Source organism: Schistocerca cancellata, chromosome 1 (assembly GCF_023864275.1).
Source record: "Schistocerca cancellata isolate TAMUIC-IGC-003103 chromosome 1, iqSchCanc2.1, whole genome shotgun sequence".
NCBI lineage: Eukaryota > Metazoa > Arthropoda > Insecta > Orthoptera > Acrididae > Schistocerca > Schistocerca cancellata.
Genome location: NC_064626.1, coordinates 299,900,563 through 299,928,311, shown reverse-complemented (window position 1 = coordinate 299,928,311; position 27,749 = coordinate 299,900,563). Strand labels below are relative to the sequence as shown.

General features: G+C 41.4%; 1 protein-coding gene across 1 annotated transcript in view; it reads right to left on the bottom strand.

The window, feature by feature from the left end:
- Positions 1-7,757: 7,757 nt before the first annotated feature.
- LOC126171884 (trichohyalin-like) overlaps positions 7,758-27,749 on the bottom strand; it is a 125,004-nt gene continuing 105,012 nt past the window's right edge. Inside the window, exons 6-7 of the mRNA XM_049920837.1 lie at positions 14,942-15,033; positions 7,758-7,808 (exon numbers count right to left, since the gene is read on the bottom strand). Of these exons, the coding sequence (XP_049776794.1) occupies positions 7,758-7,808; positions 14,942-15,033 (143 nt within the window). The remainder of the gene's footprint in view (positions 7,809-14,941; positions 15,034-27,749) is intronic.

The window sequence follows — 27,749 nt, the reverse complement described above, 5'->3', positions numbered from 1 at the left end:
TATTGGGAGCTCCAACATTAGGCGGGTGATGGAGCCCCTTAGGGAAATAGCGGAAAGGTCGGGGAAGAAGGCCAGTGTTCACTCTGTCTGCTTGCCGGGGGGTCTCATCCGAGATGTGGAGGAGGCCCTGCCGGCGGCGATAGAGAGCACTGGGTGCACCCGACTGCAAATTTTTGCTCATGTCAGCACCAATGACTCCTGCCGTCTGGGTTCAGAGGTCATCCTCACTTCGTACAGGCGGTTGGCGGAATTGGTGAAGGCGGAAAGCCTCGCTCGCGGGGTGGAGTCAGAGCCAACTATTTGTAGTAACGTTCCCAGAACCGATCACGGTCCTCTGGTTTGGCGCCGAGTGGAAGGCTTAATCCGGAGGCTCAGACGATTCTGCAGAGATCTGGGGTGCAAATTTCTCGACCTCCGCTATCGGGTGGAGAAATGTAGGGTCCCCCTGAATAGGTCAGGCGTGCACTATATGCGGGAAGCGGCTACAAGGGTAGCGGAGTACATGAGGAGTGCACATGGGGGTTTTTTAGGTTAGAGAATTCCCTCCCTAGGCCCGACAAGACGCCTCCTGAGATGTGGCAAGGTAGGAGTAGGCAAAATGCAACAGGGAATAACAATATTAATGTGCTAATAGTAAACTGCAGGGGCGTCTATAGAAAGGTCCCAGGACTGCTCTCATTAATAAACGGTCACATCGCCCATATAGTACTAGGGACAGAAAGTTGGCTGAAACCAGACGTAAACAGTAATGAAATCCTAAACTCAGATTGGAATGTATACCGCAGAGACAGACTGGACAGTGAAGGGGGAAGCGTGTTTATAGCGATAAGAAGTGCAATAGTATCGAAGGAAATTGACAGAGATCCGAAATGTGAAATAATTTGGGTGAAGTTCACTGTTAAAGCAGGCTCAGACATGGTAATTGGATGTCTCTATAGGCCCCCTGGCTCAGCAGCTGTTGTGGCTGAACACCTGAAGGATAATTTAGAAAATATTTCGAGTAGATTTCCCCACCAGTGGAAGACTCTGCAGGAGAGACGCTCAGTAGCTCAGTATGGGCTTTTGTTAAAGTTTCGAGAACATACCTTCACCGAAGAGTCAAGCAGTATATTGCTCCCTCCTACGTATATACCGCGAAGAGACCATGAGGATAAAATCAAGAGAGATTAGAGCCCACACAGAAGCATACCGACAATCCTTCTTTCCACAAACAATATGAGACTGGAATAGAAGGGAGAACCCATAGAGGTACTCAGGGTACCCTCCGCCACACACCGTCAGGTGGCTTGCGGAGTATGGATGTAGATGTAGACATGCAGAGCACAACGGATGCAGGCTGGTGGGAGCAGTGTTATGTTATGGGAGGCATTCACCTGAGATTCCATGGTAATAAACAAAGGCACTCTGACAGCTGTAGATTACAAGAATATTATTAGGGACTATCTGTTACTCCTTATATTTGATGTTCTCCCCAACAGTGATGGCATCTTCCAGCAGGATAGCTGTCCATGTCACAAGGCCAGAATTGTGCAGTAATGGTTTGAGGAGTGTGATAGTGAACTCGCATGATACCTTGGCCAGAAAATTCAGCTTATCTGAATCCGATTAAACCCATTTTGATCGGTATCAGGTGCCAGCTCTGCACCCACAAACCAACTGCCTGTAAATTACAGGAAGTGTGTGACCTGTGCATAGGCGTCTGGTGCTACATACCTCTGGAAACCTATAAAGAACTTGTCGAATTCATGACACTTAGAATCACTGCTGAACTGCGTTTGAGACGTGTACCAACATGCTTTTAAGTAAGGTGGTAATAATGTTTTAGCTGATCAGTGTATAGTCTTCGAGTTGCTTTCCTTTATATAGCCCTTCTACATTCTCCTTCTGCCTTATAGCCTTCCCTGATTGGATAACAGACTAGGCATCTAAGCTCATGGTGTTCATACAGCTGCTTCTCTTTTCTCCAACAGAGTCTTTAATATTTTAACATGCAGCATCTATGTTCCCTATAATCATTCATGCTTCTACAGATCTGTATTTCTTTTCTAGAAGTTCTTGCTTTGACATTTTATACCTTTTGTCAGCCTCATTTTCTATGTGTCTGCATGCCTTTCACCTTATTCAGTTGCTCTGTTTCTGTATTTTCTGCTTTCATCATTTTTAAATTTAGTATTTCATATGTTATCCATGGATTTCTACCCCAAGTCTTTACTTTTATTCAAAGAGTCCCTCTGCTGCCTTTACTATTTTATCTATCAAGCCTACCCATTCATCATCTAATGTATTCATTTCTTCCACTTCAGTGAGCTGTTGCTTAATGCTCTCTCCAAAACTTTCAATGATTTCTGCTTGTTTCCACTTATCCAGATTGCATCTCTTAACTGCTCTACTTTCTGCAATTTCCTCATCTTCTGTCTACACTTTACAACTGAAAATGTTTTGCAGTTTCAAATCTGTCTTCTGAATCTAAGTCTTACCAATATACAGGGCGAACCGAATCCACTGACAAACTTTCAGAAGTTGTTCTGGATACTACCAGAGTATTTTGATATTAGGTTTCCAGTGGCTTGTTACAGAGTTATTGCATCTTGTTTGGTTTCTTGCCCCCATTACCTTGTTATCTGTATTGCATCAAAAGCAGTGCACAACAATGAAAATGTCAATGATATGTGCTGTGTGCATTGTTTTCACTCACTCATGGTACTGGCTGTTGACAACCGTAGTACCCATTTTACTCTTCACCTTCATGCTTACATTCAGTACTGCTCGACTCTGTCTTGGGTTTGTTTTTACAACAGTGTTAGCTGTACATTAACAGTGATACAAAGTTGTATGGATAGCTGACGAAGCATTGGATAATATGGAGGATTTTGAGGAGAGAGCACTTGAATCAGCAGCCCTCAAACCAACTGTTTTTTGGAGGTACGTGGATGATACTTTCGTAGTGTGGCCTCATGGAGAAGACAAATTAATGGAGTTTTTACATCACCTCAACTCCATTCATGAGAACATTCGGTTTACCATGGAATTAGAGAAAAAGGGTTGCCTCCCTTTCTTGGATGTGCTCGTTGGACAGAAGAGTGATGGCTCTCTGGGGCATTCAGTTTATCAGAAGCCCACACATATTGATTTGTATTTAAATTCGTCCAGCTGCCATCACCCATTGCAAACAATGAGTGTACTTAAAACACTTGTACACAGAGCTCATGTAGTGTCAGAAGCAGATAGTTCGCCTGAAGAGCTTGCCCACCTGAAGAGGGTATTCAAAGAGAATGGATATTCTACATGGCAAACTAGCAAGACACTTGCAATTAAGCCTAAGATTCACGGAGCAGAGAAAGAAGAGAGCACGTCTACTAAATCTTTATGTTTTCTTACCTTTGTTGGCAACATTTCCTTCAAAATTGCAAGAATCCTCCATGGTTTCGAAGTGAAAGCGATTTTCTGTCCACCATCGAAGACTTCCGACTTGCTGGGATCAGTGAAAGACTATCTGGTATTGCGGAAGGCGGGAATTTATAAAATACCTTGTCAGTGTGGCATGTCATATATAGGACAAACATTGTGAACAGTGGAACAACATTGCGCTGAACATCAACGCTGTACTCACCTTTTGCAACCTAGCAAGTCTGCAATTGCTGAGCATTGCATTTCCACTGGACACTCAATGGAGTATGACAAGACAACAATTTTGGCCACAGCAACATCCTTTTGGGACTCTGCCATAAAAGAATCAGTGGAAATTCGCATGACAGACAATCTTATGAACCGTGACAATGGCTATCAGGTAGATAATGTGTGGAACCCTGTCATCTCTAAGATCTGCTCCAGACAAAGACGTCAGAGTACTCCAATGGCCACGGCAATTGACAACACCGAAGACAGCTGAGTTCTGCAGTTCCACCAGCGAGGGCGCTGCCGGCGGGTGGTGTGTCAATATGATTTTGATGCATGCGCTGATTACTCGCTGCACGCTATATATATTGCGGAACGGAGGGTGTCTTCGTCAGTCTTCGATGGCTCATCTGTGGATGGCTGGCAGTTGTCCAGTCGAAATATCGTGGATGGAAGCTAACGATGACCGGCTGCAAGCCCAAAATCTTTTTGAATACAAACATCATTTCCATCCTCCTTAATGCTCATGAAACCACACACCACACATTACATGTTGTACCACCATACAGTGAGACCTTCAGAGGTGGTGGCACTGTTAGTCCAGACTGTCCCATTCCTCAACAGTGATTAGGTGCTGATCCCTCAGAGCAGTTGGTAGGTCATGTTGTCCATAAACAGCCCTTTTCAATCTATGCCAGGCATGTTCAATAGGGTTCATGTCTGAAGAACATGCTAGCCACTCTAGTTGAGCGATGTTGTTATCCTGAAGGAAGTCATTCACATTATGTGCATGATGGGGGTGCGAATTTTCATGGATGAAAACAAATGCCTTGCGAATATGCTGCTGATATGATTGCACTATCGGTTGGAGGATGGCATTCACGCACCATACAGCCATTACGGCTCCTTCCATGACCACCAGCGGGATACGTCGGCCCCACATAATGCCACCCCAAAACAGCAGCGAACCTCCGCCTTGCTGCACACTCTGGACAGTATGTCTAAGGCGTTCAGCTTAGCTGGGTTGCCTACAAACACGTCTCCGACGATTGTCTGGCTGAAGGCATATGCGACACTCATCGGTGGAGAGAACGTGAGGCCAATCCTGAGCAGTCCATTCGGAATGTTGTTGAGCCCATCTGTAGTGCGCTGCATGGTGTCGTGGTTGCAAAGATGGACTTCGCCATGGACTTCAGGCGTTAAGTTGCGCACCATGCAACCTATTGCTCACAGTCTGAGTCGTAACATGATGTGCTGTGGCTGCACAAAAACCATTATTCAACATGGTAGCACTGCTGTCAGGGTTCCTCCGAGCCATAATCCGTAGGTAGCAGTCATCCACTGCAGTAGCAGCCCTTGGGTGGCCTGAGTGAGGCATGTCATCGACAGTTCCTGTCTCTCTATATCTTCTCCATGTTTGATCATCATCATCATCACTTTGGTTCACCCAGTGATGCCTGGACACTTCTCTAGTTGAGAGCCCTTCCTGGCACAAAGTAACAATGCGGACATGATTGAACCATGGTATTGACCGTATAGGCATAGTTGAACTACAGACAACATGAGCCGTGTATCTCCTTCCTGGTGGAATGACTGGAACTGATCAGCTGTTGGAGCCCTTCCGTCTAATAGTAGGCTCTGCTTGTGCATGGTTGTTTACATCTTTGCGCACGTTTAGTGACATCTCTGAACAGGTAACAGGTAACACAGGTAAGCTGGTCGAAGGCTTCCATCCAGTCATTCACTGATCAGTCTGGCCTGGCAACGGAAGACAGCAAAACGAAAGATGAAATTTTAAATTTAGCATTTGAGAAATCTATCACACAGGAGGATCGTACAAACAAACCGCCGTTTGAGTCTCGTACAGATTATCGTATGGAGGACATAGTGATAAGACATCCCTGGGGTTGTGAAGCAGCTGAATGGGTTGAAAATAAATAAATTGCCAGGTCCTGATGGGATTCCAATTCGGTTTTACAAAGAGTACTCTACTGCATTGGCTCCTTACTTAGCTTGCATTTATCGCGAATCTCTTGCCTAATGTAAAGTCCCGAGTGACTGGAAAAAAGCGCAGGTGATGCCTGTATATAAGAAGGGTATAAGCACGGATCCTCAAAATTACAGACCAATATCCTTAACATCGGTTCGTTGCAGGATTCTCGAACATATTCTCAGTTCGAATATAATGAATTTCCTTGAGAGAGAGAAGTTGCTGTCCATGCATCAGCACGGCTTTAGAAAGCATTGCTCCTGTGACACACAACTCACCCTTTTTTCACATGATATCTTGCCAACCATGGATGAAGGGTATTAGACAGATGCCATATTCCTTGACTTCCGGAAAGCGTTTGACTCGGTGCCCCACTGCAGACTCCTAACTGAGGTACGAGCATATGGGATTGGTTCCCAAATATGTGAGTGGCTCGAAGACTTCTTAAGTAATAGAACCCAGTACATTGTACTCGATGGTGAGTGTCCATCGGAGGTGAGGGTTTCATCTAGAGTGCCCCAGGGAAGTGTGGTAGGTCCGCTGTTGTTTTCTATCTACATAAATGATCTTTTGGATAGGGTGGATAGCAATGTGTGGCTGTTTGCTGATGATGCTGTGGTGTACAGGAAGGTGTCGTCGTTGAGTGACTGTAGGAGGATACAAGATGACTTGGACAGGATTTGTGATTGGTGTAAATAATGGCAGCTAACTAAATGTAGATAATGTAAATTAATGCAGATGAATAGGAAAAAGAATCCTGTAATGTTTGAATACTCCATTAGTAGTGTAGCGCTTGACACAGTCACGTCGATTAAATATTTGGGAGTAACACTGCAGAGTGATATGAAATGGGACAAGCATGTAATGGCAGTTGTGGGGAAGGCGGATAGTGGTCTTCGGTTCATTGGTAGAATTTTGGGAAGATGTGGTTCATCTGTAAAGGAGGCCGCTTATAAAACACTAATACGACTTATTCTTGAGTACTACTCGAGCACTTGGGATCCCTATCAGGTCCGATTGAGGGAGGAGGGCATAGAAGCAATTCGGAGGCGGGCTGCTAGATTTGCTACTGGTAGGTTTGATCATCACGCGAGTGTTACGGAAATGCTTCAGGAACTCGGGTGGGAGTCTCTAGAGGAAAGGAGGCGTTCTTTTCATGAATCGCTACTGAGGAAATTTAGAGAACCAGCATTTGGGGCTGACTGCAGTACAATTTTACTGCCACCAACTTATATTTTGCAGAAAGGCCACAAAGATAAGATAAGAAAGATTAGGGCTCGTACAGAGGCATATAGGCAGTCATTTTTCCCTCGTTCTGTTTGGGAGTGGAAAAGGGAGAGAAGATGCTAGTTGTGATACGAGGTACCCTCCGCCACGCACCGTATGGTGGATTGCGGAATATGTATGTAGTTGCAGATGTAATATATGTCTTGTAATTATGTTGTATACTTCATTATGTCAGGATGCAATATGTGCATGTCCTTGAGTCGCTGTGGTGTGCTACAATCTGTTATGCCCACAGTCCAGAAGGGTTACAGCCTATCGTCATAGCTGGCTGCCAGCCGATGCCCCTCAGCAACAATTTTTAAATTGTTAAAAGGTATAGTGGCACTGTACATTTATTAAAATTTAGTGGTTCCGACTCTTTTATATGTATTAGATATGCAGTACTGTTTTGAGCGAATCAGTATTCAGTTTGTGTCATGAAGGGAATAGTCTTGGGTTCGCTAGCTGTCGGGAGCGAACCAACATTGCTGTGAGTCATAAATACAACAGACCACTGGATATATGTGTTTTCAAGTTTCCTGCCATGATGAATTTCAGTAGTACCTGGTTCGCTGGTTTTGTGGTTGACAAGTTAAGATTTGCTTAACAGTCCATGTTATGCTGGGAGATCTTCCCCAGGATATTCCTAAAGACAGGCTCTGAATATTGAAGGAACCATTATGAAAAGACAATATGCTGCAAATCTATTGCTTATTACCAACTGTGCTGATTGACTATTTCACCCAGGGATTTTAGTGGGACACGTGATGCCATAACCTGAAGAAGTTGTGAACTTTGTTCAAAATGTTTAATTGTGTGTATTAAAGTGGTGGTAGTATCTAGGTTGTTGATTTCTTTTTTGTTATTGACGCCTGTTAATGGGAATTCAAGTTTTTGCTGGCACTTTTACACCTAAAGCAAATTGGCTGTACTGATTCTGAAATAAAAGAAAAAAAATAATAAAGCCATGGAAGTTAAAAAGGAAAAATTAGTTTCAGACCAATAAATTCACACAAATAACCCTTCTATGATCTGTATTTAAAACAAAGTCAAACAAAGTGCTAAGAAAATAACAACCTGATAAAGTCCTATCCAGTGAAACAAAGATATTGAAAACTTGCTAGCTGGAAAGATAATAATAATAATAATAATAATAATTATTATTATTAAATATATATAATTATTATTATTAAATAATAATAATAATTATTATTATTATTAAATAATAATAATAATTATTATTATTATTATGAAAAGAAATTAACCAAAAAGCACAGCTCAAACATCTTATTCAAATTATTAATATTACAAACAGTTTAAGGCAAAAATATAAAAAGCTGAGAAAATTAGATTTTATTTTCTGAAAAGCAAAATAAAATAAAGCCATTACAGGTAGCAAATAATATTGCTGACCTGGCTTGTAACTTAGCCTCTGTTACTGTTTCAAACTGACAAAAGAAAAGAGTAATTTTCACTGGATTTAATTTATGATAAGTAAAAGTTTCCGTAAGTAGTTTTGCTAATGAATTTAACATGCTACTACAGAGTGAATGGTTTTATTTTCAGTATACATTTGGCTTTATTTTCAATATGGGATTAGCCAGGATGCGACAGACAACTTGTGCAGTGTGATCAGCAGTCATTTAAGTTTTACAGTCACTGAAGTTTTATACTTCAATACAATAAATTATATCAAAGAAGAGACTATATTATCAAACTAATAAAGGCATTTTTTTGTAAAACACCAGCTGTGTAAGATTAGTTCTGTACACTAGTACCCTTAATCTTCAAATTCACGAATACGTATGAGCATTTCCTTAAGAACTAGGGAATCTTTTTGATAATGTAGTAAGGCAGACGTATTTTAACAATAGACAGTATTTATACATGCAACATCACATTTGTGCTGCAGAACCTATATTCAGGTATGTGGTTGCACAGGGTTATACAAGACACAATGTAAATTTTGCTTCATGAGTAAAGTGACACAGAGCACTTTCCCACAAATGACATTCATGACCAAAAACTGCCATCTGAAACATGCATATATAACTTCCGTAATAACAGCTTCATATAAGGTAGCACGGATTCACCAAACAGCCTGCTTGGCATTGACTGACCACACACACCATTTGGGTAAGGCTGATTGATGTCACCAGAATGATTTCAACATCTGATTCTTCAATTTCTCCTGGCACATTTGTTGATCGAATAGTCTCTGTTCGTAGTGGCCAACAGGCACAATATTTCAGCAATCAGACTTGTCAGTCACCGTTACCAGGTGTGCTGACGAACTCTGCTCTTGGGGGCACATAAACTAGTTATATCACTCCCACTGCAAGCCATTCCCTCCACCGTCCATGCCTGAAGGCACAAGTTGGAGCCACAGAGGCAACTGCATCAGCATCTGTCATAGCATTTTTGTAGTTGCTCTGTTTGCCTTGGCTGCCAGAGCAGTTTGTTTGTAGTATGACTTATGATCGTTTCTCTAACAACAAGGTCCCAGTTTTTCAAAGCTTGGGCTAAAATCCTGGTACATTCTTACTCCATCGCATGACTGTCTGAGAAACAGTGCTCTGCGACAGCCGATTTTTTGGGATTCATTAGTCGATTGAGCTGCTGGTATTCTCGGCATCAGTCTTCTACAGAGTGCACAGTTTGTCCAATACACATTTTGCTACACTGACACGGAATCTGATATACCCTGGCCTTCCACAAACCAAAGCCACCTTCGAGACTCCCCAATGATACCTGTGCTTTATTTGGCATACAAAAGACAGTTATTACTTGATGCTTTAACATATGTGCCCAACTTTCACAGAGAGCATGCAGGTGGACAGTATAAAGGCAGTGGCTACCTCTTCTTACATGACTTCAGGTTGTACTGTAGCTGTGGGGTGAGTAATGTACTTAATCTGCCTATCTGAGTAACCATTCTTTCATAACACAACTTTGAGGTGGTCCAGTCCCTGGGGCAGACACTCTGCGTCTGAGATGGTGCACATTCTGTGTACTAGTATTTTTAATACTTCATTCTTCTGCACAGGATGGTGGCAGCTGACTGTGTGCAAATACAGATAAGAGTGTATTTTCTTCTGATACACACTGTGGCCCGGCATGCCATCAGCTTCTCTCTTGCCCATTACATCTAGGATTGGTTGTCTACTTTCTTTTCAGGTCTTCATAATAAATTTTATGTTGGACTGTGTGGAGTTCAGATGTGCAAGGAAGACAAGGAATCAGTCTTTTCTGTGGGGACAGGTGATGACTGTGTCGTCATTGCTGCATACTAAACTCCTTTCCCAGACAATAACTGCTTTAAAAATTGGTAATGAAGGTCATTTTTACTCCTATGGTTGTAGGTATGGACATGACTAATATTCTCAAATTGTGACAGATTATTCATGACAAATTTTGTTACAGAATATATATACTGTGATGGAGCAGTTAAAACGCCTAACTCCTTGAAGACGTACCAACAAGATGGATGAACACTAAACACTGAACATGACATATTATTCTTACTGCTTGCTTTTCTGCAATAAATACAATAATCCAACTGAGGAGCTACTCCAGATAATTATTCCAGAAGACATTGTTGCATGGAAATACATAAAATATGTTAGGAGGTTGATTTGTTTGTTCCCAAGATTAGCAATTATACCAATATCAATAGTGGCTGAACTTAATTGTTTGTGCAGCTCAGCATCGCGCTTCTTCCAGTTCAGGTTCTCTTAAAAATGTATACCCAAAAGTCCAGAGAAATCTACCCTGTTTCCGTGACTCCTGTTCATGTGCTACATCAACTGCTCGTATAGCACTATCTGTTGTGCATAAGTGAACACAAAGCGTTTTCTCAAATTTTAGGGTAGTTCATTTTCAGATAACCATTTGCTAATTCTTTGAAAAACATCATTATCAATCTCTTCTGCTGCTTTCTCTCTAATGTGATTTATTGTAACACTGGTATCACCTGCAAAAAGTGCCTATTCTGCTAAATGAATGTTAAGTGAAGACGATTCACATATACAGAGTGAGCAAAATGAAACTGCCCTGAAAAATATTTACAAACATTCTTAATGAATATCACAGAAGATAATGGAAATGGCTACCACTGACATCGATGCAGCACTGTGCTCAACTTATCAAACTGTGAGACACGCATAGCAACTCTGCCTGAAGGATGGCGGCAATAGCATTTTCAATGTTCTGCTACAGCTCTTCCAGTGTGTAACAATTATTTGAGTACATATGACCCTACAATGTGCCCCAAAGATAAAAATCACAGGGAGAGAGATAAGGCAGTTGAGACAACCAAGAGATTGCACTACCTCTGCTGACTTTGATCTCCTCAGCAAATACCTTATGCACTCATGACAAGGTTGTCCCGAGAGTGTATCTGTTGCTCCACCTTGCTGAAAATATCCATACAGTTATTCTTCTGTGAGTTGATTCATGTAAGATTAAACAGTTTTTGGACATATCAGTTTGGTGAAAGAGTCACGTTATGATGTGGACACCAGACATTGCATACCAAGCACCAACCTTGAGATTTTGCAACAGTTTTCCAAAGGACTGAATTATTTAATCCTATTTTTGCTGCTACATTTCATAGGTAACTGTTAAAAATACTAGCAACTCGTGAATTATTGGTCACAACATTTGTCACTTACGATGGTTGCCCAGAAAGTATGCACAATTCTTTATTGAACATAATGAGAATTACACACAAAGAAGAATGGTGTTTTACTTACACATACTATTTTTTCATGTAATCTCTATACCATTCTATGGCCTTCCTCCAGTGTGAAACAAGGTGGCGGAGTCGTGAAACAAGGTGGCAGAGTCAGTGCTTCACTGTGTGAATCACCTCCTCATCATCCTCAAAATGTATTCCATGAATGGCATTTTTTAATCTGTCCTCGCAAATGACAACAGCAACTCGCTGCAACATGTCAGATGTGACAGCTGTGGATGGTCTCTGACTGCTGCAAATCGTGGATCTCTCCCAAACTGCCTTCTGATGACCTCACTCTCTGTGCCCAGCGACTAACTGTACTTCTGTTGACATCAGGTGCTCCATAGATTTCACACAATTTTGTGATTATTCCCCACAATTTCGTTCTCTGCAGTGAGAAATTCAATGAAACAAATTGCTTGTAATGGACATCACCTACAGACACCATTTTGAATCTGTCCTGCAGCTACGCTATCGTTTTGTCATGACATGCTCATTTCTCAACATTTTAATGACTTTCCTTAAAATAGATTTTTTTTGTAGAATGCCAACAATGTTGGATATTTAAATGTTACACATTTATAAAACTTTCCCATTTACAAGAGATTTTAATCCTATTAGTTAGCCAAGGCTTCTAGATTTTTGAATGGATTTTCTGAATAACTCTTTAGAGTGCTACTTTTGAATACTGAAAGAAATTTAGTATAGTATATATTTAATTTCACATTAGCATCTCTTTCTGTACGTACTACAATAATAAGGAAAGTATAAATTGCTATTCACTACATAAAGGACATGTTGAGTTGGAGACAGACACAACAAAAAAATACGATTACTGTTTTTCAATGTGCCTGCTACAGCTTAACACGTCCACATGGGGAGTAGCAAACTATTATTTCCATATTGCTGTTATTCCAACATGAACTTTCCACTGCTCAATTTTATCCCATGCAACATTTAACTTATTCTTGAAACACTGCATCTTGGCCTCATTAAAAAAAGCCTCATTGCTTTGTATGAATATGCCTCAGAGCTGTAAGTGTTAAATTCCTTCTTTCCATTATGTCTGCATCATCATAAGATGGTCCATAACAATTGCGTACACACTATTTCAGCCAGAAGACCGTGTATAAAAATGTTATCAGTTAGTGTCCTGCTATCTTGCTGTAAAAGAGTTAGAAAATTCATTACTGAAATCAGATTAAAATAGCCAAATAAAGATTACAGTTCATTTTTCCTGTCAGAATCTTTCAATAAATCTGCACTGAAAGCTCCATAAACTACAAATAGTTTCTTCTTGTCTGACAGGTCACTCAATAATGCATCTAGACTTCATAGCTGAAAGTTTCCTAGAGGGAACTGCAGATTGTTACGAGTACAAGGTAAGTATTCTGCAGTAACATTTCACAAGCTCATGTCTCTAGGTTCAGATCTATACAATAACTGCTTGTTTCAAAATTTTTCACTTTGTTTCCCTTCTCTTTTATGTTAACTATGCAGGAAAATAAAGCCAGTCTGTAATCCCTGACATCTGACTTTTCTATCTCTGTGTCACACGGTGACCAAAGAAGCACAGATCATGTATCACTTCAGACTTTTACACATTCCCAGCACATCCTCTAGAATCTTCTACGCCTAAAAGCAAGAAAGTTATAATTTTTCAAATGGAGTGGCTGCAGACTTTCACCCCTGAAAGTGAGGATTCAGGACTGTCTGTACCTTATAATAGTTCATGTCATAATTACAAAGAAGAAAATTTGTACAGCTGCATTATACAAGATGTGTGAGAAAAGTAACGACACTGATTTTTTTATCTACCAAAGTGGTTATTTGTTTTGAGACAACACTATTTTCCATTCAAAGTTAGTTCCCTTTAGCAGCAATACACTGGCAGAATGTTCCCAGTCTTGGCAGCAGTGCTGACAGGCTTCAATGTTCTACATCTACATCTACATCCATACTCTGCAAGCCACTTGACGTTGTGTGGCGGAGGGTACCTTGAGTACCTCTATCGGTTCTCCCTTCTATTCCAGTCTCGTATTGTTCGTGGAAAGAAGGATTGTCGGTATGCCTCTGTGTGGGCTCTAATCTCTCTGATTTTATCCTCATGGTCTCTTCGCGAGATATACGTAAGAGGGAGCAATATACTGCTTGACTCTTCGGTGAAGGTATGTTCTCGAAACTTCAACAAAAGCCCGTACCGAGCTACTGAGCGTCTCTCCTACAGAGTCTTCCACTGGAGTTTATCTATCATCTCCGTAACGCTTTCGCGATTACTAAATGATCCTGTAACGGAGCGCGCTGCTCTCCGTTGGATCTTCTCTATCTCTTCTATCTACCCTATCTGGTACAGATCCCACACTGTTGAGCAGTATTCAAGCAGCAGGCGAACAAGCGTACTGTAACCTACTTCCTTTGTTGATGACATTCTTTTAAGACCTTTTTTTTCGATTTCAAGAAAATAAAAAATTCACAAGGACTCAGATCAGGTCAATTAGGAGGGGAGGGAAGGGGGTGGAATGCACAAATGCCTTTTCAGATAAAAAAATTCCATGAAAGAAGTGGCCGTATGACATGGAGCATTATCGTGATGCAGCATCCACTTGTCTAAAATGTTCGGTCTCACTTGATTCACCCCTTTCCATAGCCTTTCAAGGACATCTTTGTAAAACAGTTTGTTTACAGTTTGTCCTGGAGGAACAATCTCACAAGTGCACACATGCATTTGACATTTTTGTTGGATTCTTAAGTCGAAGGTCTTCCTGAATGAGATTCTTCTTCAACATATTTTCGGCCTTCCAAAAATGATGTGTGCAAGTGAAAAACTTGTGATCTTGATAAGGAATGCCTATAGGCTTGTTTCAACTTTCCAAAGGTGACATTTGCAGATTACCCATGTATAGCACAAAACTTGATGATATAACATTACTACAAATTATGCTGTTTCACTATCGAAACACACAACAATAAATGCCCACTCTCTCATGTTACAAGTTGAATTATATGTTGCTAGCACATTACGATTCCTCGCAATCTGACAAATTCAGAAGTTTCCTAAGAAGTTGTAAAAGAAAGAGTGGTTTTTAGACAACTTGAAAGATCTCCCATCCCCATGTTGGGCACATCCTTTAACTTAAAGGCGTGATGTAGAATGTATGATAAACAAAAGACAACCATTTACAGTACTCTATAGCACACTACTTCAAGTGAAATATTTAAAGGAAAACAATGTGCTTTGAAAACTGATAACCAAGACATAACACTGAAGTATCCCATGTCATAATATCAGATATGTCAAATAGGAAGAAATAACAGCTGTACTGTATACTTGCCTTATGTTGATCCAAAGTTTTGCAAATGGTTGCTTCAGTAATGACTGGTATCTTTTTAACAATTGAGTCCTCCATATAACTTACATGTAAGGCTGTAAAGCAAATTTATGTCACATGCTTGTTGATACAATGAAAAAACAATTTCATAAAATTTGCTCATATAACTAGAAATAAATGAATGATGTTAAAAATGAGACATGAATGGACCATATTTCCCAATAAAAATAAATTGAGCACTTAAATAAAATTCACGTGTGTGTGTGTGTGTGTGTGTGTGTTTCACAGTGCAAAATACCTGAACAGTTTCTACCACTATTGGAGGTGGGTTTAAAGAGTGTCTATGACATAAATCTGAACTAGAGCCTGTAAAACTCATAACTACACTTTTTCTCTAGCCCTTAGTATCAACTAACAAGCCGACTTTTGTTGTGACTGAATAACGAGCAGGGTGTCTTGCAGATTCATTCATTTGCCACATTCTGTAAATACCATCTTGGAGGAGAGGCTCAGGGATGTGAAACGAGTCGAGTCATACATAAACTGGTAAAAACACTGTTCGCTATCTCTGTGAAGTATACTACAAATAAATTCTGACAAATGGTAATCTACTAACACTGCTAATTATGGGAATTACTTCTTGATTAAATATGTATATTAGGACAGCAACAGCTACTTTGGAAAAGTGATTGCTCCTTCTCTTATACAAACATCAAAAAAAAGTTTTGTGTCAACCCGGTTCAACTCCTGAATACAGATGTTGACTGTGGTATTCTATCGCAGACACAGCCCCAATGACTGTTCAGAGATGTCACTAAACCCACCCAAAGATGTAAACAACCATGCATGAGCAGCACCTATTAGACAGACAGGGTCCAACAGCCGATCAGTTCCAGTCATTCCACCAGGACGGAGGTACACGACTCGTGTTGTCTGTGGTTGAACCATGCCTAGACAGTCAATACCACGGTTCATTCGTGTCTGAATTGTTACCTTGTGCCAGGAAGGGCTCTCAATTAGAAAAGTGCCCAGAAGTCTCGGAATGAACCAAAGCGATGTATGGACATAGAGGAGATACAGAGAGACAGGAGCTGTCGATGACATGCCTCACAGGCTGCCCAAGGGCTTCTGCTGCAGTGGATGAGTGCTACCTATGGCTTATGGCTTGGAGGAACCCTGACAGCAATGCCACAATATTGAATAATGCTTTTCGTTCAACCACAGGACATTGTGTTATGACTCAAACTGTGCGCAATAGGTTGCATGATGCGCAACTTCAGTCCCAAAGTCCATCTTTGCGACCATGGCACCATGCTGCAAGGTACAGATAAACCCAACAACATGCCAAATGGACCGCTCAGGATTGGCATCACGTTCTCTTCACTGATGAGTGTCGCGTATGCCCTCAAACCAGACAATCGTCAGAGACGTGTTTGGAGGCAACACGTTCAGGCTGAACGCCTTAGACACACTGTCCAGCCGGTGCAGCAAGGTGGAGGTTCCCTGCTGTTTTGGGGCTGGCATTATGTGGGGTCGATGTATGCCGCTGGTGGTCATTGCAGGCACCGTATCGGCTGTAGGATGCGTGAATGCCACCCTCAGACCGATACTGCAACCATATTGGCAGCATACTGGCAAGGCATTCGTATTCATCGATGAAAAGTCACACACCCATTGTGCACATCTTGTGAATGACTTCCTTCAGGATAATGACATTGCTCGACTAGAGTGGTCAGTATGTTCTCCAAACATGAACCCTATTGAATTTGCCTGGGATAGATTGAAAAGGGCTGTTTATGGACAACGTGACCCATCAACCCCTCTGAGGGATCTACACCAAATCGCTGTTGAGGAATGGGACAATCTGGACCAACAGTGCCTTGATAAACTTGTGGATAGTATGCCACGATGAATACAGGCATGCATCAATGCAGGAGGACGTGCTACTGGATATTAGAGGCATCGGTGTGTACAGCATTCTGGACCACCACGTCTGCAGGTCTCGCTGTATGGTGGTACAACATGCAATGTGTGGTTTTCATGAGCAATAAGAGGGGTGTAAATGATGTTTATGTTGATCTGTATCCAATCTCCTGTACAGGTTCTGAAGCTCTCAGAACTGACATGATGCAAAACTTTTTTGGATGTGTGTATTATCATGTTGCTATTTTCATCTCCTTTACATAGACCATTATCAGCTATGTACGCACTGCCAAAGGTAAAATCTGTTTAATACAACATTAGAGTAACATGGAATTAATGTATCTGAATCCAAATATTCTAATAAACCGAAGAAAGAATGGCTAAATGAGATACTCTTACTTCATTACTGAATCCCATAGCTGAGGAATTTTCATTTTCTGTTATAAATTTTTGATTTCAGCCTGAGCCTGAATCAAAGAATGCCCACAATACAGTGTTAGAAAATAAGTGCAGAACAGGCAGAAATAAGTTTGTTAGTTGACTTTTATTCCATGTCCTGATACCATTTCAGTTTATTAACCATCTGGGTGTATATGCACGTTAATCTCTGATTCAGGTACCTGTAAGTCATTTCTATTTGTTTGTAAGTGCAAAGTATTAGTGGTTCTAAGATGAAGATTGTAAACATTTGCTGTGAACTAGATGAGGGTACAATCAATACCTCAGTCTTTACAGCCAATAATAAAATGTCCACTAGAAACTACAGAATTTTGAAGGCTGAACTCTTGGAATGCAATCTCCCCCCCCCCCCCCCCCAAACACACACAAAAATAAAGACTTGAGTCACTAAGTGATGGAGAAGTGACTAACACTATGACACATTACTAAACTAGACATCGATATGTCAGCCACTCTGCAGAACACAAAAATCTGCGACCTAAAATGCTAGAGTCTTAACAATTCATAACTTTTAAAATATATACCCACAGTACCTCGCCGTCAACTAAAACGGAGGATTGGTCACCATTCAAATCCACTACTGCCCTCTAATTCCAAAATAAAACACACACTTCTTTGAAATTACAATTATTGCACTGTTCTTGCGGTCTGTGGTATCACTGTTCTACAAGTGTTCTAAAAGTGGGACAAAAGTGTATGATTCTGCATAAATTTTTAATGATAAATTCACATCTGAAATCAGAATTTCACTATCACAGATAGTTGTCCACTAATTTGAACATTCATATAATACGAAAGCCATTATTTACAGAAGCAACATAGAGCAAAATTTTGTAAATAATAGCTGGCAATATTAATCTCTGTATTTATGGCAACTGCTCTAGTATTCAGATGTTGGTTAATTCCATCCCGAATCCATACCTCCCCATAGTCACTCTAAACAAATCAGCAAATCTCAAGTGTTAACGCATGCTGAAGTGATTTTTATTTTTTTACTGTATAAGAGATACAAATTATGTAAGTTGGTAGGGAGGAACAGAGTAAATGTGAATGTCTTTTTTTTAATACTCATTACAATCTTGTTACATTTGTAGGATATTCCATCTGCAAGAAATAGAAAGAGGTTTCACACTTTGTAGAAAGACTTATAAACATGATTTCGTAATGGATGTTTGAGACCAGCATAAAGAATGGCACCACATATATGTTGCGCAACTTGCTATTGTAGGTTAATTAAACATTGGAAAGAAATAAAAAAATTCTATGTTACTTGCTGGACTTGCGGCAAGGAGAGAATCAAAACACCACATCTCAGACTTTTATTTTTGTGTGAAGAATATTTGGGTATTTACGAAAAAGAAATCAAAGAATCACACTATTTACCCAGACCTACTTTCTGCATGAGACCCAGAGCCACACTCTGAAAGTCTTCCAGTTCCTTCAAGGCAAATAGATGCAGAAATCGACAGTTACTGTGAAATGGATGGCAATAAAGGTAGAATTCAACGCCACACTTATTAACACAGCTAGATTTAAATTATTTAGTATGTATGCAAGACTGAGTAAACATAAGGTAGAACTGCTTGGTTTGAAGTTACATGAATATAATTTATTCCACCAAAGTACTAACACCAACAAATTTAGAGACATATTTTTTTTCCTACTTCGCAAGAGAGGGTGCTTTGACATTGCTGGCTTAATGAAAGCCCTCGACTTCAAATACAATTCATGGAGTGGAGACCTTTTAATGATCCATCAAAAGTAGGTCTCAAGAAAGTTTTGCTCCACAATGGAAATAAAGTGCTCTGCCCCTATTGCATATGCCAGTATGGTTAAAGAAAGTTATAAAATTGTAGAAAAAATTCTCAAATGGTTTTTGGGCAAGCAACATGACTACCTTTATTGCCATCCATTTCACAGTCACTGTCAATTTCTTGTGCAACTGGGATACTTGTAATAGAAAATCCACCTACATAAAAGAGAAACCGGTCTGAAAGAAACTGGAAAGTGGATGCAAATAATGCCGAAGTCTGGTAGCTCATGAAGATATCCTTCTTCCACTTCTTCACTACAAACTTGTTTCAATTACACAATTTGTAAAAGTGATGGATCAAACCTATAGAGAATTTGCATATCTTGCTGAAAAATTTACTAGTCTATCAGCTGCAAAAATGAAAGGCATATTTTTATGGGCCCTCAGGTCTGTGAACTTCAGCTGGATCAAAATTACGAAACATGCTTGACTCTTGTAGAAGCACAAGCATGCCAATGTTTCAACAAAGTATCAGAAACCTTTTTTGGATGATGATGGAGGAGGAGGAGGAGGAAGAGAGATGCAAATTATGAGATGCATCCAGAAAGTAAGTTCTGATCATATTTAGAGATAGCAGAAGCAGTCGGACAGGAACATGCAAGCGCAGGAGTGCAGAGGAGGTATGTCGGAAAATGCGATGCAGCTTCATTCTTGTGATGGCTGTGATTACTGCATAATGTTACAATGAAATGGCTGGTGTGATATTGTCTCCTGCCAACTGCGAGGTTCCTGCAGTTATTCAATTTTTGCATGTTCAGAAGCAATCTCCAGCAGTGATACATTTCCAACTGTGCTAAATGTATGTAAATGATATCAGATGCTAGAACAGGTAATTCACTGACAAACGAACCAATGTTCATGATGAAGACCATAGTGGCCAACTGTCCCTGTTAACACCAGAACTAATGGAAAGAGTTTGACAAGCAACATTTCAGGACTGGCAGATCCAATTTCAGACCTCTCTAGTCAGTTCCCAGAGATGTCTTGCTTGCTGTTGCAGAACAGTCTCCCAGCAGCTTGGTTTTCATGAAGTATGTGCAAGATGGGTGCCATGGCAACTGACAGATGAATACAAAATCAAATGTCTGACTGCAGCACCGAAATTCCTACAGCAGTACACAGAGAAAGGTGATGAGTTTCTCAACCATGTTGTCAGTGGGGATGAAACAGGGATGTAATGTGTCACACCAGAAATAAAACAACTATCCGTGCACTGGCAGCACAGAGTTACACCTATGAAGATCGAAGTTAAGCAGACAGCCTCTGTCAAAAAATCATGGGCACTGTCTTCTGGGATCAATGCAGTGTCCTGATGAGTTTCTACCATGAAGGGAAACTGTGACCGCCAAACGGTATTGTCAGCCATTGACAAATCTAAGGAGGGCAATAAAGAGCAAAGACAAGGGATGTCGACAAGAGACATTATAATTGTGCACGACAATGCAGGATGCAATACAGCCAACACCACACAAAATATGTTGAATCAGCTTGAATGGGAGCATTCAAACATATTTTGTGTGGTGTTGGCTGTATCTTCAATCATCTGTCCCACAGCCGACCTCATCTCAAGTGACTTTCACCCCTTTCGTCCCATGAAGTTTCCTGGCAGAAAAACATTTCCACAACGATTCTGAGGTACACACTGCAGTGACTTTGTGACTCTGGACATTGGTGGCAGGCTCCTATGACATGGGTATACAATGATGACACACCGTTATGATAAATGGTGGTGAATTTGTTGATAAATAACTAATGAATCTATATAAATATTCCATTAAATATTTCTGACTTAGTGAAGCTTTTGTTTCTCTATTGGTCATTCGACCTTTCTGAATGCACCTGGTACAAGGAAACAGTGACTTAAAATGATCAAAAATTACGAAGATTTTGGCTGCAAAATGTCTTTGAAAGGCTCTCACATTGACTTCTTACCAGAGTGTTTCAGTGGAGGATTGGACTGACAGAGAGAAAGATTCCATAATACATATCTACCAAGGAAAAACAATAAGAAGGGAAGTTGAAACCTACAATGTTGGGTGACTATTATTGGAGCATCATTTCAGACAAGAAATCCAGCCATACCGTGGATACTCCAGCTACCCCTGCCATATACTTCCCTTTCCACACTGCTGTGTTCTGTGTTGCTGGCCATGTCTGCAATGCATTGAGCAAGTGGCAGTCTGACACATGCTCAACAGAGGTCACCCCCTGGCGGAGGAGATACTTTTGCCCAACTGCTGCATGGACCACTCTGAGACTACGATGACATGATTCGATCAGGAAAGCAAATACGTGACGGGCTCCCTATCTCCAATAGTGGTGGCCAATCATGTGACTCCGCTGTATTCATCCACACGGTATTACAACCTGTGACTGAGACCTGTAGAGAGAATCTCAGCAGCATCTTATCACAGAGTCAAAATCCTGGAACTGTATCATGGAATTGTGACCAGCAATTCTTTGATCATTGTAGATAATTCAGATGGCCCATACTGCAGTCTATTACAGTAGTGACAGACTTGTTATTGTAACCAGCACAGTCTACATGGATTTAACCTAAGGTAGATATTGTGCTACTGGAAGTATTATATACTTGTGTTCAGAGTTCTCATTGCAGTATTTGAGAGTTATAATAAATTGATGTTTATTTTGTAGTGGTTGTACCACACTACACTGACATAACAATATTATGAAAAGGAAAGTTGCTAATCACCATATTGCGGAGACACTGAGTCACAGATAGATACAACAAAAAGACTGTCACAAAGCTTTCAGTAAGGCCTTCATCAACAATAGATGACACACACACACACACACACACACACACACACACACACACACACACACATGGGCACAGGCAACTCACACACACAACCACAGTCTCAAGCAACTGAAACCACACTGCGAGCAGCAGCATCAGTGCATGACAGGAGTGGCGACAGGGTGGGGGTAAGGAGGAGGCTGGGAGGGGAGGAGGAAGTATAGTACAGTGGGGGTAGCGGACAGTGAAGTACTGCAGGTTAGACGGTGGGCAGGGGAGAAAGTAACAGAAAAGGAGAGAAGTAAAAAGACTAGTGTGATGGTGGGAAGACGGCTGTTTAGTGCAGGAATGGGAACAGGGAAGGGGCTGGACGGGTGAGGACAGTAACTAATGAAGACTGAGACCAGGAGGGTTATGGGAACATAGGATGTACTGCAGAGAAAGTTCCCACATGTGCAATTCAGAAAAGCTGGTGTTGGTGGGAGCGATCCATATGGCACAGGCTGTGAAGCAGTCATTGAAATAAAGGATGTCATGTTTGGCAGCGTGCTCAGCAAAAGGGTGGTTCACTTGTTTCTTGGCCGCAGTTTGTCGGTGGCCATTCATGCAGACAGACAGCTTGTTGGTTGTCATCCCCACATAGAATGCAGCACAGTGATTGCAGCTTAGCTTGTAGATCACATGACTGATTTCAAAGGTAGCCCTGCCTTCGATGTTTGTGACCAGACTGGAGTAGGTGGTGGTGGTGGTGGTGGTGGTGGTGGGAGGATGTATGGGACATGTATTGCATCTATGTCTATTATAGGGGTGTGGCTTCGAGCCACCGCCTGCATCATCCACACTTTCGAAACTCAGACGAAACATCTAGTGATTAACTTAAATTATGAGAAAGTCCCCTCATCTTTCTCTCTGCTTACGGAAGTTCCTTCCACCACAATCTGTCAGTAGTAGAAAACCAGCACGGGTGCCCGATGCAAACTCTCCAGACCCGGTCCACAGATCACCACCAGGACACAGCAGGACTTACTGACTTCAGGTATGGGAAACAGCAGCTCACCATCGGGGCCATGGCCATCAAGAGGGGGGGACTTTGCTCGGACATTACAACAAGACACACTGACCTCCTGTCACCATGCTCTGAATGCAGTACCCAGTTATGTCTGCTTGCCAGTCCTGTACGTCTTTTCCGATTGCAGGTTCCACACACTTCTTTTTGCATGTTGGAAGGGAGGGATTTCATAATGATGACCTACCATCACAGATGCCATCACATGACTGATGCTGCCAAGAGCAGATTCCTGCGGCATCAGCAGGGAGACCATGACACAGTTAGACATTGTTCACAACTACAGGTTGCGGCCGTCGAAGACGAGGCTTAGGCCCACCCTCCTGTATGGGAGAGGGGTGTTGGATACTCCCGTTACTCTTGCCGAATATATCCCTTTCCACATTGTTGTGTTCCCAGTTGCTGGCCATGCCTCCAATGCAGTGATCTATGCCAATCCGATGATTGCTCAGCAGAGGTCACCTTTGGCGGATAAACTACTTTTGCCACACCTCCCGTAGGCACCAATCCAGGATTATGATGACATCATCCAGTCAGGAAAGCAGCCCGCAAGAAGCTTGCTAACTCTGATAACAGCAGCCAATCACTTGACTCTCCTGTATTCATCCACATTCACCAACCTGTGACAGGGAGACTCTCATCAAAGAAACAAATCCTGGAATTGTATCACAAGATCCTGAGCAGTAGTTCTTTGGTCCTCATTGGTTAATTTGAATGCCGTATGGAATATGTTGTAACAGTGACTGATATGTAATTGTAACCAGCACAGTCAAATATTATACTGCTATCTGGAATTAGCCTCAAGCAGAGACTGTATTATTGGAAGTTTTGTATATTTGTGTTCAGAGTTCTCATCATCAAGATATTTGAGACTTCCAATAAAAAAGAGTTGGCCTAATTTATTGCGTTAGCAGTTTCGGAACACTACATTGGAGCAATCAAGCATAGTGACATATCCCACCAACACTTACAGCACTTCACACTAGTGGAAAAAAATGAGAAATGTATTTTTTTTTGCTGTCACAGATTTGCCATTTTCTATTATTCTGTATATCTTCCTTTAAAATACTTGCTACAAAGTGAATGCTTTTGTGAATACCGCTTGGACATCGTCTTCCCAGGCATTCATAGTATGGTTGACTTAAGTTACTTTACTGAAATATTTGATCTTATTATTTCTCGAATTCAAAAATATAAATTAACATATATACAGTAATATACACACATGAAAAAAAGTTTTGCATCACCCAGGTTCCTAGAACTCCTGCACAAAGACGTTGACTGTGAATATTGTATCACACAGTCCCTTTTACTGTTCAGAGATGTCACTAAACCCGCCCAAAGATGTAAACAACCATACATGAGCAGCGCCTATTAGACGGAGGGGATCTGATACCCGATCAGGAGGAACGAGGCTCGTGTTGTCTGTAGTTCAACCATGCCTAGATGGTCAATGCCGCAGTTTGATCACATCTGCATTGTTACTTTGTCCCAGGAAGGGCTCTCACCAAGGAAGTGTCCAGGCATCTCAGAGTGAACCAAAGCGACGTTGTTCGGACATAGAGGAGATACAGAGAGACAGGAACTGTCGATGATGCCTCGCTCAGGCCACCCAAAGGCTACTACTGCAGTGGATGACCGCTACCTATGGATTATGGATCGGAGGGACCCTGACAGCAACGCCACCATGTTGAATAATGTTTTTCGTGCAGCCACAGGACACTGTATTATGACTCAAACTGTGCACGATTGGCTGCATGATGTGCAATTTCACTCCCGATGTCCGTGGCGAGGTCCAACTTTGACACCATGCAGTGCGGTACAGATGGGCCCAACAACATGTTGAATGGACTACTCAGGATTGGCATCACATTCTCTTCACCAATGAGTGTAGCTTATGGCTTCAGCCAGACAACCGTCGCAGATGTGTTTGGAGCAGCCCGTTTAGGCTGAACACCTTAGACACACTGTCCAGCGAGTGCAGCGAGATAGAGGTTCCCTGCTGTTTCGGAGTGGCATTTTGTGGGGCCGATGTACACCGCCGGTGGTCCTTGAAGGTGCCTAACAGCTGTACGATACGTGAATGCCATCCTACGACTGACAGTGCAACCATATTGGCAGTCTTATGATATGTTGTGTCCTCAAGTAAGTTGTACACTTCCTCCATGTAGACATTTCTCAGCAGCTAAACTGTGGTATTACCCTTGTCTCCTGGAAGAATTACCATATGGGAATTGTTCTGGAGGTTGCGAGGTGCAGTTCTTTCAGACAAAGATATGTTGCTTCTTAACTCCTTATTCCTTCAGCTGCATAATCAGGTGTTTTTCTAATGGCTTCTTCAGTTCACAAAAGATATGGCAAGGGTTTTAGTGTACGAGCAAAAATCAAGCTCTTTCCTAAAGCAACCATCGCTGAATTGTCTACATATTTACTCATTACATCTTCTGAGATCTGTGAAGGATACTTTTATGAAAGGTGGTATACAGGGTCTCCCATTTATCTTGACCACCCTAAATAACTGTTTGACCAGATGCAAATAACAAAATGTTTCAAGCAAATGTTCTTTAGCCGTCAGAAGTTGTCTATCACGATATTCAACAACTCCAGAGGACATGCAGGAACATATCATGCTTGCTTGTAATTCTCTTTAGCAGGCAACACTGGAAGCAGTAAATAATTCTTTCATTCAACGAGTGCACCAGTGTATCGGTGTCCAGAGTCACCACTCTGAGCACCTTTGAATGTTCTACTCCTGGACAATGGTACAGGAGAGTCAAAGTTGATTTTGTGTTACGATTTTACTTGGTTTTCATTTGTTTTCTGACAACTCAGCAAGTGGATGAGTTTGTGATCCTGGGCTCAAAGTCAATATTGTGTTATGTAATTAATAGCATTGTGTTTCAGTGAATGATTCACTGTGATACATTTTTAATAGGTCTTTAGGAGAGGAAATGAATTACCAAATAAAAAATACAGGGTGCCATTTAATAAAGTCATAATGCTGTTCATATCTTTGTAAAAAACAAAGCTACAACAAAGGCGATCATGCTGATTGATGTACCCCTGACAGTTGAAGAACATTTGCTTGAAACATTTTGTAATTTGCATCTGGACAAACAGTTATTTGGGGTAGTCAATATAAATGTGACACCCTGTATACAAAACTCCTTATGAATTAAAAGATAAACAGGACAAGTTATATATCTTGTAAAAGAATGATGCATTTTACACCAGCAATACACTCACCTACGATGGACCAACAAGTTTCCAGTGGCCGAATATTGTATTTCCACTGGCCATATCATCGAGTACAGGAATGTCAAGATACTGGCCATAGCGTAATCCTACTGGGATTCAGGGGTCAAGGAAGCTGTGGAAATACAGTTAGCAGACAAACTGCTCAACCGAAACCCCCTCGTTTCATGTCTGTGCTCTCGTAGGAAATATTGTTCTAGGTCCAACATATGCCATCCATAACAATCAGCCAAACACTTCATAAGCACTGTGGATTCACTGACTCTGGCTCAATGTTGGATTGCTTGGGAATGATAGGGCAGACATCCTCATCAGTCACTCACTCCTCACCACCAAAAGGGAGGACTGCTGTATTGTGCACTATGCATATTGTAATCCCTTCACATCTGCCTCTGGTCCCCGTAAACAAGTGATGAACTCACTTCAGCATTCTATGTCGTCCCATCCCATTGGTCAGAGACTAGCAGTGGCCAGTTTAGGTGATCACTGTCCCGTGGGAAGGCTGCCATTAACATCACAATGCAAATGTCATTTTTGGAAGGGTGTTCTGACTATGAAGGACGGAATGCTGGTGAATGACATTGCATTGCGTTCAGTGAAAAATCTTGATTCTGTACTACCCAGGATGACTATTGTCGGTGAATACAGAGGCAACCTGAGGATAGATTCCATTCTTCTAGCACTTTTTGAAAGACAGAAGAGAGCCACTCCTGGTGTTGTGGTGTGGTGTGGGTATGAGTTCAGGTCACAAATGGTAGTGATTGAGGGAACTCTGATGGCAGGCTAATGGTATGTCACAGATATCCTACATCCTTATATGTTGCCTCCCATGTGGCAGTATCATGGTGCCATTGTTCAACAGGATAGTGCTCGTTCACACACAGCACATGCTTCCAAGTACTATGTGTGTGATGCTGAGGTACTGCTGTGGCCAGCAAGATCCTGAGATCTGAGACCGATACAACAAATGTGAGACCAGCTTGGACTGCAACTCTGTCCCAGGATATTAAGGACCAGTTACAACAACTGTGCACCAGCTAGCCTCACGAGAGGATACAAGGCTGGAATGCTAGTGAATGACATTGCATTGCGTTCAGTGAAAAATCGTGATTCTGTACTACCCAGGATGACCACTGTTGGCGAGTACAGAGGCAACATGAGGATAGATTCCATTCTTCTAGCACTTTTTGAGAGACAGAAGAGAGTCACTCTTGGCGTTGTGGTGTGGTGTGATATATAAAACATAATATTACATACTCTCTCATCCTGTGAAGTTTAATTTAGTATCCTCCTTGCTTCTGGCCACTTTACTTTTCTCGTCAGGCTGTGTCATTTTATCCCTGAAGAATGTTTATAATTGGTCATCATGAAATAAAGTTACATGATCACAAAGAAAACAAACAGTATGAATTATAGAGGAAATAAGTCTGTAAAATTAAATGGGGATGAAAATTTTGTAAGCTGTATAGCAATCACGAAACTTTTATGAATGGACTCCCACCTGAATTGTTATCAGCATTAATTCCTTAGTTAA